Below are 12,480 nucleotides of genomic sequence, written 5' to 3' on the forward strand. Positions count from 1 at the left end.
GTACGCATTTTTTGATATGGATGAAGTTTAGCGCGTAATCATATTAATCACCGGTATGGTAAAGAATATAATTGCAAATTTAATAATTTGTATTTTTTGATTTTACAAAGAAAGTCTCGATGAAACTTTTAGAAGAATATCAAGAACTTATTGAACGTGATTCGGTTGAAATTTCTTGTTTATGGAAATATTTACAAATGTTTTTGTACTTACTATGCGCGATTAGCGGATATGCGTCTAGCGTTTTGTTCTACACATTATGGGTATAATTAATAATTTTTATTAGTATTTGTAGAGAGAAATAAATTAAAATATTATATTACATGAAATATAAAGGAACAAATTTTCGGAGGTAACTGCCCATTGTGGGCAAAAGCTATTCTGTTGAAAGAAGATATAGAATTAGATGATATTCATGGTGTATGTAAAATTAATTCAGACTGGTGGAAGTATATTTATATTGATTATCAGTATGAAAATATATGCGTTGTGTATTTAATAACAAGCTTCTCATCTTGCATATTTGGAATCGTTTGGTTTACTCTATTCCTTATGTGTGGGAAAGGAGGATATGATGTAACAATGCAAGTGAATTATTTTTTTTTTTTTACCAAACAAGCACTCTTCTATATATGATTAGATTTATATATACAGATATCCAGGTCCATGGAGAATTGTATTTCCTGCAATATACTTTAATCTTGTATTTACAATTATATCCATATATACACATTATAATTTACAACAAGGATATAAAACATTAAGCAAAAATATAAAAAATATCTCTTCTGAAATATATGATATGTGCCAAATAGTTGTGGATGTAAGGTATCAAACTTAAATTTTATTTCAGATTTGTAATTTTTACAAATTGCTTGTTTACAGTGATTGTGAAATCATAAGAATATACATGAATATACATAATTTTTACACACACAATCTTGATTATATGTGTAATATAATCTTATATCTTCAGGTAATATTCCATGCAAACATATCTTATCCTTTTTTACACTTTTTTTATATACCTATTTTTTATAGTACAAGAAATATTGAAATATGTAATAAATATCCTTAAGGTCCCTTCAGTTGTAATGACGTGCAGTTGGATAGGAGGGCTGGTAATATTAATTTCCAGAATAATTATGATCAATGACTTTAGAATTTTAAGGATTAAAATCTATGAATTAAAGGAAGAATAATTCTCAATGTTTATTATACATATAAAAAAACGTTTATTCTCTGTGTAAACTTTACATTCTTCTGTAAATTTATACTATGTAAAAGCAGTAAAACAGTAAAAAATATGTAATTATTTAATGGTTATACAACATTTTATTTATAATCAATATATCTTCAATGTATAAATCAATATATATTCTACACGATTAACAGTTTGTTATAAAAGGTTTCTAGAAAATAATCTATATAATACTTGCAGTTATCTGTATATTCTAAATATCATAATTAACATATTTAATAGAATCCATTTTTTCAATGTCTTAGAAATTAATCTAATGCTCAATATTTATTAAAAATTTGCTATAATTTTATTAATTGGTTATCTTAAAATTAGATCTTAAAACTATGGTCATCTTATAAACTTAAACCCTTTAATCACTTCTTTAGATTGATACCATTGATAGGGACCATGTGTGATACTCACATTAGAATTATTTAAAAATTCAGTGTCTTTGTCTATGTTAGTATTAGACTCAGACACTTCGTTGTAAACTTTCACTACATTTATGCAATTACAGTCTATTTTTACTTGATCCTTGTGTTGCAGTTTAATTACAAAATAATTTGAGTTCTGTTTGGAAGGTACATATAGTGGTTTAGGTAAAAAGAACTCTGACACTGAATTACTATCACTCTTTTGTATTAGCACAAAGGTGTTTGTAGGATGCAATGGTAAAGTCAATGCATCTTGAAATGCTGGACATTCCAACATTGACCTAAAAATTTTGTTTTATAACATTTCATTTTATAAAAAATGATGGGATAAACATTATATGCAAAAATTTTTATTATTTATTACCTCATTAAACTTAACAGTGGCTTCCTAGATGCATGTTTACATTCCAAGTGTTCTTGGCTACTAAGAATATCAGATGGAAATTCAATTCGGATGTGTAATCTTGGTGATATTATTGTAGCACCAATAAGTATAGCAATTTCTTTGATTTTGCAGCCTTTTAGATGAAACTGCGAATTTAACTGTTCTGAGGTGCTTCTCAAAGAATTCAATAATGTTTTTATATCAGACGAATTTCTGTCCGTTGATTTCATTTGTAACTTAGATAGTGAATCGTATGTAAAGGGTATTTGCTGTTTCTGATATAAAATATATTTCAGGAGTTCAATTACGAGTTTCACACAACTATGACTTGTCAAATGTTCATCTAACATTACGTTAATATTCATTTTAACTTTTGTTTCTCTGATAATGCTTTAAACACGATCGAAGTAAAATCTAATTCATTGACTCGTACCAGCTCGGCAATACTAATTTATACAATAAATTGTAAAAATATATCCTTATACACTTATGAACACATTATTTTCACGTTAAGAAAATCTACATAACAATAAAAGTAATAACTTGTAAAAATTGTCATTTAAACACATTATTCGCGGTTATAAAATATTCTGAACCAAGCCGCATTTATCACTACCAATGGTAAACCTAAACTTTAAGTTATATCAGTAAGTTATATCTCTAATATAACCAGAGAGGAAATGAGAGTGCTCACGCTTATGGTTCTAGTTATTTTCGGACTAGTGCTGCACCACACAGCCAAGTGGTGAAAGTGGCACAAGCTAGCATAGACAAGATCCTATAAAATTAGGGATCTGCCCTGTTTGGTTGCACGTTAGCATAGACAAAAACCTATTGAGCTTCACGCTACAAAACCTATTTAATTGTACGGTTCTACGAAAAAGTTTATATCTATTTTTATATTTGAAATAGACAAGTATGAAAATAACAAAATCGCGCAATAATTAAACTAATTGTAGGTTGCCTAAGAAAGAGAAATTAATTGTTTACTATATTCTTTTTTAGAAAAGAAAAGAGAATATTCTCCTTCAAACTTAATAATGGATAATAATGGATCAGTGGAATAATGCAATAATTTTAATATATTTTATATGAAATCGTTTACTATTGTAAAATGTTATAAATTCGTCAGTTCCTAAGGAATCAAGCCAAAGTCGCTAGCTATCGTTTATTAAGTTACTCTGAACGCTGTAAACAAATATCAAATTTCTTATCTCTCATGATGCAAATCTCTCTCAAATTGATAAACATTACTGAATTGTAAAAACTCACTTTAGCCGACATACTTTAGTCGAAGAGTTGGAATAGTAAACATGTTATGACATTTTATTTTGTTTGGTGTTTTGTTTGTTCTCTATCAAATGGGACGTCACACGTTGAGATTGGTTAATTCGTTAAGCCGTAAATAAATAAAAACTGTCCAAAATCGAGCTATTTTCAATTGTCAATTATTCATATAAATTGAGAATGCGAAGTACCGAGCATTCAGATTTCAGAAGATCTTTTAGGACTTTATGACTTTATCACCTTCGAACAGATAAGGCAATGCTAATGCAACAATGAAACTTTATTTTTGATTTTTTGTTAATAAAAATTTCGTTGACACATTAGTGAGACCTCCCTGATCAAAATGAGATTAAACACGATATTGTTATAAATTTCTGTTATGTTGTGCTTATGAATTTTTTTAGTTACTACCTAGTACTTGTCGCTGCACAATATCCAGTTAGTTTCTACCATCCTATTAGGATATAGGCTGGGAACCTAAGCTTTAGGTGTCATTATTTTTAATGTTAAGCATATAAACAGAAAATAGTCGCTGGATACCTCAGAAGTACCTCGAAAGGAGAGGTGTTGATTCCTAATTTTATAAGTTCTCGTATATGTTAGCAGCGTGCCACCTTCACTTGGTAATATCAATATTATTACTCGACTGTGATCGAAAATTGACATTTCGTTAAGAACAGTTTATCTCTATTGAATTTTTAATTATTACACATTATTACTTATTATATAATTATTGCTGCATGTTAAAAAGTAAATAATATCATATTTTTAGTGATTTATAAGAAAGTTTGGCTTGCTTGCTCGTTGGTTTAAGTTGCTATATTCAAGTCACTTGTACTCTAACTTCACAAATTACGAAAATGGCGGAAGTAAAATCACGTCGCGTCGCACAAACAGAAGATTTATCAAACGTTGAGTTTGAAACAAGCGAAGATGTGGAGGTTATTCCTACGTTCGATAATATGGGACTTAGAGATGAGTTATTACGTGGAATCTACGCTTACGGTACTATCAAAGTTTTATTTCTTTATCGTACTTAAACGTAACCTTATTTACTTTATACTATCAGTTCAGTATCTAATAGAACTTCGTATTACTGATTTTAAAACGGTATTTTAATTATAGGTTTCGAAAAGCCGTCCGCGATTCAACAGCGGTCTATTAAACCGATAATGAAAGGACGAGACGTGATTGCACAAGCCCAGTCTGGTACAGGAAAAACGGCAACATTTTCAATTGCTATACTACAATCATTGGACACACAAGTTAGAGAAACACAAGTATTGGTGTTGTCACCTACAAGAGAATTAGCAACTCAGATACAGAAAGTTATTCTGGCTTTAGGGGATTTTATGAATGTTCAATGTCATGCTTGTATAGGTGGTACAAATCTTGGAGAAGATATCAGAAAATTAGATTATGGACAGCATGTTGTATCAGGCACACCTGGCAGAGTATTTGGTAATTTGATTATATGAAATAATTGTGCAAGGTTTGTTATAATATATTAATACAAATTTGTTATCTTTCTTATGGTATTTAGATATGATAAAAAGGAGAGTTCTTAGAACTAGAGCCATAAAAATGTTAGTTCTTGATGAATCTGATGAAATGTTAAATAAGGGTTTCAAGGAACAGATTTATGATGTATATAGATATTTGCCACCTGCAACACAAGTTGTGTTGGTATCTGCAACATTGCCACATGAAATTCTTGAAATGACCAGTAAATTTATGACAGATCCTATTCGTATTCTTGTAAAACGGTAAGTTCAATTTCTCTGAATTGAAAGAAATTGTTTGTTTTACTGAAATTAACTTATTATTATTATTCAATATTATTCAATTTATTATTATTATTATTATTATTATTATTATTATTATTATTATTATTATTCACAGTGATGAACTGACACTGGAGGGGATAAAACAGTTCTTTGTCGCTGTTGAAAGAGAAGAATGGAAATTTGACACATTATGTGATTTATATGATACATTGACAATAACACAAGCAGTAATCTTTTGTAATACTAAACGTAAAGTAGATTGGTTAACTGAAAAGATGAGGGAGGCTAATTTCACAGTTTGCTCCATGCATGGTGATATGCCACAGAAGGAAAGAGATAACATAATGAAAGAATTTCGATCTGGTCAAAGGTATGTTATTTTACTATAAACAGTAACATTGTAAATTGAACTTATTATTTTATCGTTATTTTGTTATTTTCTAGTCGTGTTTTGATTACTACTGATGTGTGGGCACGAGGAATAGACGTCCAGCAGGTATCTCTTGTGATCAATTATGATTTGCCCAACAATCGTGAGTTGTATATTCATAGAATAGGAAGATCGGGACGTTTCGGAAGAAAAGGTGTTTCCATCAATTTCGTAAAAACCGACGACATAAGGATTCTTCGAGATATTGAACAATATTATTCAACACAAATTGATGAGATGCCTATGAATGTAGCAGACTTAATATAATTTTAATGTTCAGGACTTATTCTAAGAATTTAACAGGAAAGAATTATTTTTACTTACAAATATATCTGTAAATTATATTTCCGAAGCATTTGTTTGGAAACACAGTCATTCGAAATCACACTACACATCTACAAAACTAAGATTTGTAAAGCTTAAAAGAAGCTTTAATTATCGCACTTACGTATTTAATTTCTAAACATACTGTGAAAAAATGTATCTACAAAGAATTTTATAGGACGTAATAAATTTATGATATAAATATATAATTGCGTAAATGTTAGTTTGTACCTTTATTGTGATAGATAATATAAAATATAGAAAAGAAGTACATTTTGGTCTAATTACTCTTATTTTTCCCTTTTTTTCAATTTATAAATAAATTACGTATAACATATCAAGACAGTTTATTCCAAACAAGGAGAAATAATCAATAACTGGTTCTCTAGTTTAGATGGCAGCAGAGCAGTATTATGGTTGACTTGTAAGAATTAATTGAAATTTATTGTACAGTTTTGTTTCCTCTGTTGAGAGAAAAGAGTTGCTTATTATTAATCTATCCTTTAAATATCAACTCCATCTATATCAGCAATTTATTCCCTTAAAACTCACTCGATAATCATCCTCCCGGAGAAATGACATAGGAGTATGTAGAAGAATGAATATATATTCAGTGTTAACATTCAGAAATGAGAATAGAAAATATGAGATATAACTTTATATAATTATTTGGAAATTGAAAAACATGGAAACTCAAGAAGATTGCACAATTAGGCGAGGACAACCTATTCGTCGCTACCAAAATGATTACAAACCTGATGGACATACTTCAACTTGTAAGTAATAACAATTTCGTATAAACATTTGATTCTATGTAATAGTATTTTCCTATTACCATCTTGTTTTGTTTAGCAATGATAGTGAATCAATCCCAATATTTAAATGTTGGAAGGTCTACTGTAAGAATAGCTGTATATTTAATGACTGGAATTTTTCTATCAATGGATGTTGAACATAGTTCCACTGCACATCAAATTCTTGCAATGATCCAATCTGAAGGAGAATTAGGATTAACAAGAACTCCTTTATTCACTAGCCAAACAGTCTTTGCTTTGTGGCTTTGCTCTTCAAGACTAGAAGTCCAATTGCATCCGAATCATAAGCCTTTAGAGTTGGCTGCAAAATGGAATCGCTTAGTAAAAAAATATAGTTCTCAGAGGGAAGAAACAGACGAAGAGCCTTTGCTGTGTCTTAGACGAAATGTATTCCTTTCTCGGTCGGACGAGGAGCAAATAAAGGAAGCTAAAGTATTGGAGCTATTATATGCAGAAGCCAGAAACAACGTATTGCAAGGTAATCAATTATTTAATTATTCCATATTTCTATAGAAGCTTGTACTGTAACGTTTATGTTTATATCTATGTTTCAGGACGTTATCCATGCGAGGGACAGGCGCGATATGCAAGTTTGGGAGCTTTGCAAGCACGAATTGAACTTGGCCCGTATAATCCCCAAAGTCATACATTGGCATTTTTCAGAAGGCATCGTGGTCGATTCTTGCCTCATCATTACACTTCTCCTAGTCTGTTATTAGGTCTCGGTGTGGGATTAGGATTAGTAGGAGGAAAAGGGGCACCGGAGGCTCGGCTACTTGAACAGTACAAACGAATACCAAATCACACAGGAACTAATACGAATTCGAGGAAACTTGTCAGAAAGTATTTAGAGTTTTGTTGGAGCTTGCCATGTTATGGCGCAGCTTTTTTTCAAGGGCAAATCGAACGTCCTGTGAGAGGGCTTGCATCATGGATTACAAATCGTGATATGCATGTACTCATTGCTATTAATTCATCGGGTGTATATATCGTGGATGACATTCAATGCGTAAGGAATCAAGCATCATAAAATAATTAATTATCGTTCGAGTAACATGTTAAAAATAACTTTTCTACAGAGTTTATTATTGGGTCTAAGGTATTCAGAGTTGAGCTGGGAAATGGCGAAACCTTCTGATGAAAGTAATCTGGATTGTCTGCCATGTTTATTTCTACAGTTTCCTGTACGGGAGAATGGGACACGAGTTTATAAAATTCTACAAGTATTCTCGAGACAAGTACGAGTTGATTTTAATGAAGCTAAATTTAATTGTTTAAACTAGTTGAATTTATTTTATTATTAGGCAATAATGATGGACACATTAATTTCTGGCTTTGCCGAGGAACATCGTCGTCATGGAACTAACGGTGATATTGGGAATACTGATCGTTTAACGGACCATGCGGTTGGTTCCAATATCGGAAGTTTTACCAATAAACTTAGTAAATTCACATTGGCAACCTTTGACGACGAAGGTAGGTAATAAACAACCTTTTCGTTAAAAATTTAAGGATATTTCTATGATATATAATTATTTTAGGCCGATGTATTGGACAAATGGGTTCTTGGTCATTTCAATGAAGATACTGTTTCACATGGGATAATTTTAGTTATCACCTTTAAGTACCGTAAGATGCGGATTTTGTTGTAAATGATGCAGCAACATTTTGTATCTTATAGGAACTAAATCTCTATGGCGATCTAATCTAGTCTCTAACGTTTGTAAGTAAAAGTTTAATTCATTAATTTTTTCTAATATTTCTTCTTCTTCTTCACGGGTTAAATCTCCTTCCTGTAAAAAGAAAAAAAACCTGCTTTTCTATATTGAATTTTATATCAAATAAATATATTAAACAACATAACTTCATGACTATTTATTGACCTGTGTTATCAATGCTTGCGTTTTCATTAATTCCTGCGAGCATTCGTCAAACTCACGTAAGATCTTATTCGCTCTGCGCATAAGTAACTGTTTGTAATCATTAAGACATGTATATTGTATGAACTGTGCGTCAATCTTTGATAGTTCCGGTGGATTTCCTAAACGAGCTAAATACGGTTTCAAGTAATTTACATCCTCCGTGATATCTTTCTCACTCTTGGTTCTCTATATTTAATAGATTAATCATCAATGTGCATTAATTATCTAGTTAATAAAAATCTATTGTTATTATTTTTACCACTAATGTTTCTATCAAGGATTTTGATTCTCTCAGTTTATCATATACAGATATTAATAGCGTTGGCATCAAGTATTCCTTGTCCCTTGTTTCGAGAAAAGCACATAATTCCTTCTCCGCCGCTCTAACTTGAGATATAGATACGTCCTCTTCATACAGTTGTGTCTCTAGCTCGTATAATAAATTTAGGGATTTTTCAGATTCATCTAGAGGCTGCAAATAAAGTAATAAAATTGTCTTTTAGAATTGTCTTTTAGTATTGTCCCTTGGAAAATCTTTTAACAAAGTTGATAAAGGCTCACAGTATATCCATGCATCATTGATGGATCGAGAATCAATCGTTCTCCCCTTTCTGCTAATGGTGGCTTTACATATGTTCGTATAGCTCTGGTAAATTGTCCTGAATGATAATGATACGTAAGACGTATTTCATTCTCACTAATGGCGAATTCACGAATTGCTATGTTTCTACTCGCTTTTATTCGTTCGTCTCTATTAAATTTCTCGACAATATTCTGTAAATTCAATCAGATAATTCAAATTACCTAAACTACTATTCAAAACTACTTTTGCGCGATGTGTTTTAAAAATGATATAGATCAGCAATTTCTACCTTACCAATATATGTCGGTAATGAATATCTTGCGAAGCAGAGGTCTTCCTATCTTGTGAGAATTGCACGTGCCTGTTCTCAAGCCGATCGAAACTCTGGTTTTAATATTATGTAGTGCTTTTAATAATTTACATTTCAATTATGTACACACAAGTTACTGCTTACCGGTAATACAGGAAGTCATCGCGACCGACAAAGTGTTGCGTTAGGTAGCTTGGGTTCATTTCGAATTTAGATAGACCATCGAAACGTGGAACGTGATAAAAATCTAAAATTCGCTCGCTATCTATCTCATTGGAAGCATCAACAAAATATCGATGTTCTGTAATTATATTTCTCATAAAAAGATTTAAATATGTATATCGAATAATGTGAGAAGTAATGATGCTAATAAACAAACCTTTACATTGATCTGCTCGGCCTCTTCTATAATAATCTATAACTGTATCGTCATTTATGTTTCTCCGTGATTCCACGAGATTGTCAGATCTATTTGCATAATTTTCATATATTTCTATAGGGGTCGTGTAACCGTAATCATTATATATCGTAATTCTTTGTACTACGCCATCCAGTTGAAGATACGGAGCAAAAAGTTCAACTTTTGTTTTCTTATAAAGTATCGTTTTCGTACCATTTGGGAACCGTTTTTCAAATTCTGCAAAACAAAAACTGACGATGCATTAACATAACCGATAATTTACGTTTATATTGGGAACTTAATATCTTTTATATACCTGCTTCGCTAATTTTTATTGGATCTACATATGAGAATGGCATATCCAAGTGTTTCTCCGGTTGCACATCAGACTCCTCATCGATCTCTTCTCCTACTCCATGCATTGTCCACGGTTCTCCGGGGAGCAAATGTTCCCACAGTTCCACTTTCGTTAAATCCCACACTATGTTTACGCACGATTTTACGGATGACTGCATATTTACCCAATAATTCTTATCGTTCCATATGCTTTCTACGCCCAAGTACAACTGAGCTGTGTCATCGTCAGTGGCTTCGAAGGATATCCCCGTGGTAGACTCGATAAAAAGTGGGTAAGGAATCTCCTGGTCCCTTACTCCGCCTAACTCTGGCAATATCGCTACCCAAGCATGTATTCTATGTCCCCGATGCTCATCTGGTGCAAGCTGCTCTAATTCCTAAATCCGAACATAATTCGCTTCAGACAAGAACCATGAAGAAAGTTGTAAGAATTCCCCTCCAAGAAAATGAAATCAATTTTAATTACTTCGATCAATTTTTGTTGTTCTTTTTCGTCGAAAATTAATTTCTCTTCTAACTTCCTCGCCTTTTCTTCTTCTAATTCTGATAAAAATTGACTTTTATAGTCTATAGGTAGCTTAAGTTCATACTTGGTAATCTTAGGTTGTTGCTCTTCCGGCTTTCGTTTAGTATGTTTTTCCGGTTGCAGTATATAGGGGCACGACCTTCTTGTCAAATCGCATAGCGTTTGTTCTCTGGATGCGTAACCACTTACTACGAACGCATTATATCCTTGACCTAGTAGCAAGCTAGTAAGAAATGTCGCGCATTCAAAGCAATTGCCCTTCCGAAGCTTCTGCACCCACGTTGGTGAACGCAGCTGTTTTGGCTGTAAACAGAAATAATATTATAAATGCGATATCATAAGCGGGAAAATTTGTAATTCAATAAGCAGGAACACTTGTTGCTTTATATCAACGTTTTCATAATGAGGTAACATAGCGACTCATGTATCGACACTCAATAAGACAACATGTCAAAGGAATCTACTGTATCGACTGTCGCTAGGTTGCGTAACCGCTTGCCGTAGGTTTCATGTGAAAACGCAGAAGTAATAATAATAACAATACTAAAGAGTAAATACATCCTACACATAGCCACTAATCGTCCACACGAGAAGTGTACACATTCAAATACGACGTCGAGCACGTGGCAACTCGTGCGTATTCTCGGTCCCTGACCTACGCGACTGTATTATGATCTACGCGTAAAATGTATACTGTACCGTATAACGGAAGTGACCGTGTATCACAGAGGGAGTGGGCGGGAGAGACCGGAGGGCAGAAGGGTGGGAGGGGGTGAGGAAGGGAGAGAGGGAGAGTAATTAAAAGAAAAGGCTAATCAAGTTATGGAATAAAAAACCTTTTTGCAAAATACGATTAGATCGATTTGCCAACGTGGTGCTCGTTACAATTCGCCGTATACGATAAATTTAAAAATTGTCAAAACGTCACGATTGCTGGAAATACCGTGATTTGTACGAAATTTGTAAGGGAGGTTCAACTGTACTTCGAAATTGAAGTCGAAGGGTCGCCTCGCCCTCTCGTGTCTTGGAACGGGAGAGAAGGCAGTCTTTTTTTGTAAGCGCGTAGCCTGGGCTAGAGTAGGGCAGAGATGGTCAGTGGGTGGTGCGGCTATCCCTCGATCCCTTCACCCACTTCCGCCCCCTCTGTCCACCCAACCTAACCTCACCCTGTCCACCCTGCCTCTCCGCCGCCATCCCTCGAACGCCCTCGGTCCCGCTTCCTCGCCCATTGGCGTTGCTCACCCCCTCCGTCCCTCGCCAGCCCCCGCGCGTCACCATCATTCCGCGCGACCCCTTCGACCGGCACCCACGTGGGACGCAAGACGAGGGTGTGAGGTAGCAGACAACGCGGAGATACCGCCGCCGCGGCAGCTGCGCTCAGTGTTTCTCAACCATGAACTTACGTTGCCTGCGATAATTTACAGCCTGGACGAATCGGCTCGTCTCTCGCTTGAATATCGCTCAGATATACGACACGAGTCACGAATTATGCACAAACATACACACGCGCCGACACACAAAAATGCGCGCGCACACACACATGCATATGTATATATATATATATACTCTCGGTACAATTTCACGCGTCCATGTGAAGGAAATTACGAATATCCACGATTTTCGGACGACTACTTTTATCGATACAAGTTTTCCACCCGATATCGCGTGATCAGCTTG

At 33.7% G+C, this 12,480-nt stretch overlaps 5 protein-coding genes across 9 annotated transcripts in view; 3 read left to right on the plus strand and 2 right to left on the minus strand.

The window, feature by feature from the left end:
* Window positions 1–329: 329 nt before the first annotated feature.
* LOC138185977 (uncharacterized) lies at window positions 330–1,246 on the plus strand. Its single transcript, XM_069125361.1, has 4 exons — window positions 330–584; window positions 655–828; window positions 886–976; window positions 1,080–1,246. The coding sequence occupies exons 1-4, from the start codon at window positions 553–555 to the stop codon at window positions 1,200–1,202; spliced, it is 420 nt and encodes a 139-aa protein (XP_068981462.1). The 5' UTR covers window positions 330–552; the 3' UTR covers window positions 1,203–1,246.
* Window positions 1,247–1,401: 155 nt separating this feature from the next.
* Window positions 1,402–2,447, minus strand: LOC138185976 (MAD2L1-binding protein). Its single transcript, XM_069125360.1, has 2 exons — window positions 2,042–2,447; window positions 1,402–1,958 (listed from the first exon to the last, which is right to left on the minus strand). Exons 1-2 carry the CDS (start codon window positions 2,425–2,427, stop codon window positions 1,592–1,594), a joined length of 753 nt encoding a protein of 250 aa, XP_068981461.1. The 5' UTR covers window positions 2,428–2,447; the 3' UTR covers window positions 1,402–1,591.
* A 1,414-nt stretch (window positions 2,448–3,861) lies between these two features.
* LOC138185969 (eukaryotic initiation factor 4A-III) lies at window positions 3,862–6,163 on the plus strand. The gene is made up of 6 exons (XM_069125349.1): window positions 3,862–3,972; window positions 4,122–4,354; window positions 4,475–4,810; window positions 4,893–5,115; window positions 5,252–5,506; window positions 5,581–6,163. Exons 2-6 carry the CDS (start codon window positions 4,210–4,212, stop codon window positions 5,831–5,833), a joined length of 1,212 nt encoding a protein of 403 aa, XP_068981450.1. The 5' UTR covers window positions 3,862–3,972; window positions 4,122–4,209; the 3' UTR covers window positions 5,834–6,163.
* Window positions 6,164–6,291: 128 nt separating this feature from the next.
* Window positions 6,292–8,378, plus strand: Bili (FERM domain-containing protein 8 Bili). 2 transcript variants are annotated; one of them, XM_069125347.1, is made up of 6 exons: window positions 6,292–6,666; window positions 6,743–7,183; window positions 7,260–7,714; window positions 7,785–7,943; window positions 8,010–8,181; window positions 8,247–8,378. In XM_069125347.1, the coding sequence occupies exons 1-6, from the start codon at window positions 6,576–6,578 to the stop codon at window positions 8,285–8,287; spliced, it is 1,359 nt and encodes a 452-aa protein (XP_068981448.1). In that variant the 5' UTR covers window positions 6,292–6,575; the 3' UTR covers window positions 8,288–8,378. The 2 variants fall into 2 exon arrangements, with proteins under 2 accessions (XP_068981448.1, XP_068981449.1); XM_069125348.1 differs by lacking the exon at window positions 8,247–8,378 and having other exon boundaries at window positions 7,989–8,152.
* LOC138185964 (dynein regulatory complex subunit 7) overlaps window positions 6,885–12,480 on the minus strand; it is an 86,892-nt gene continuing 81,296 nt past the window's right edge. For 3 of the 4 annotated variants that reach the window (XM_069125342.1, XM_069125341.1, XM_069125340.1), the window contains 10 exons: window positions 10,744–11,106; window positions 10,237–10,654; window positions 9,900–10,157; window positions 9,665–9,821; window positions 9,505–9,571; window positions 9,189–9,401; window positions 8,887–9,099; window positions 8,589–8,813; window positions 8,324–8,498; window positions 6,885–7,006 (listed from right to left, as the gene is read on the minus strand). In XM_069125342.1, the coding sequence (XP_068981443.1) occupies window positions 6,987–7,006; window positions 8,324–8,498; window positions 8,589–8,813; window positions 8,887–9,099; window positions 9,189–9,401; window positions 9,505–9,571; window positions 9,665–9,821; window positions 9,900–10,157; window positions 10,237–10,654; window positions 10,744–11,106 (2,109 nt within the window). In that variant the 3' untranslated portion in view covers window positions 6,885–6,986. The remainder of the gene's footprint in view (window positions 7,007–8,323; window positions 8,499–8,588; window positions 8,814–8,886; window positions 9,100–9,188; window positions 9,402–9,504; window positions 9,572–9,664; window positions 9,822–9,899; window positions 10,158–10,236; window positions 10,655–10,743; window positions 11,107–12,480) is intronic. The other variant, XM_069125343.1, reaches the window with a different exon arrangement.

This window comes from Bombus flavifrons, chromosome 13 (genome assembly GCF_040668555.2).
Source record: "Bombus flavifrons isolate JBK064 chromosome 13, iyBomFlav1_principal, whole genome shotgun sequence".
In the NCBI taxonomy this organism is placed as follows: domain Eukaryota; kingdom Metazoa; phylum Arthropoda; class Insecta; order Hymenoptera; family Apidae; genus Bombus; species Bombus flavifrons.

What these genes read in the sequence shown, in the direction of transcription:
- LOC138185976 (XM_069125360.1), bottom strand. Translation starts at nt 2,427, where the DNA reads ATGAATATTAACGTAATGTTAGATGAACATTTGACAAGTCATAGTTGT. An exon ending in CCACTGTTAAGTTTAATGAG is followed by an intron (nt 1,959 to 2,041) that starts GTAATAAATAAT and finishes CAAAATTTTTAG; the next exon opens with GTCAATGTTGGAATGTCCAG.
- LOC138185969 (XM_069125349.1), top strand. Translation starts at nt 4,210, where the DNA reads ATGGCGGAAGTAAAATCACGTCGCGTCGCACAAACAGAAGATTTATCA. An exon ending in ACGTGGAATCTACGCTTACG is followed by an intron (nt 4,355 to 4,474) that starts GTACTATCAAAG and finishes TTTTAATTATAG; the next exon opens with GTTTCGAAAAGCCGTCCGCG. An exon ending in ATTCGTATTCTTGTAAAACG is followed by an intron (nt 5,116 to 5,251) that starts GTAAGTTCAATT and finishes TATTATTCACAG; the next exon opens with TGATGAACTGACACTGGAGG.
- Bili (XM_069125347.1), top strand. Translation starts at nt 6,576, where the DNA reads ATGGAAACTCAAGAAGATTGCACAATTAGGCGAGGACAACCTATTCGT. An exon ending in CAGAAACAACGTATTGCAAG is followed by an intron (nt 7,184 to 7,259) that starts GTAATCAATTAT and finishes TCTATGTTTCAG; the next exon opens with GACGTTATCCATGCGAGGGA. An exon ending in TACAAGTATTCTCGAGACAA is followed by an intron (nt 7,944 to 8,009) that starts GTACGAGTTGAT and finishes TTTTATTATTAG; the next exon opens with GCAATAATGATGGACACATT.
- LOC138185977 (XM_069125361.1), top strand. Translation starts at nt 553, where the DNA reads ATGTGTGGGAAAGGAGGATATGATGTAACAAT. An exon ending in GGAGGATATGATGTAACAAT is followed by an intron (nt 585 to 654) that starts GCAAGTGAATTA and finishes TTATATATACAG; the next exon opens with ATATCCAGGTCCATGGAGAA. An exon ending in ATATAATCTTATATCTTCAG is followed by an intron (nt 977 to 1,079) that starts GTAATATTCCAT and finishes AATATCCTTAAG; the next exon opens with GTCCCTTCAGTTGTAATGAC.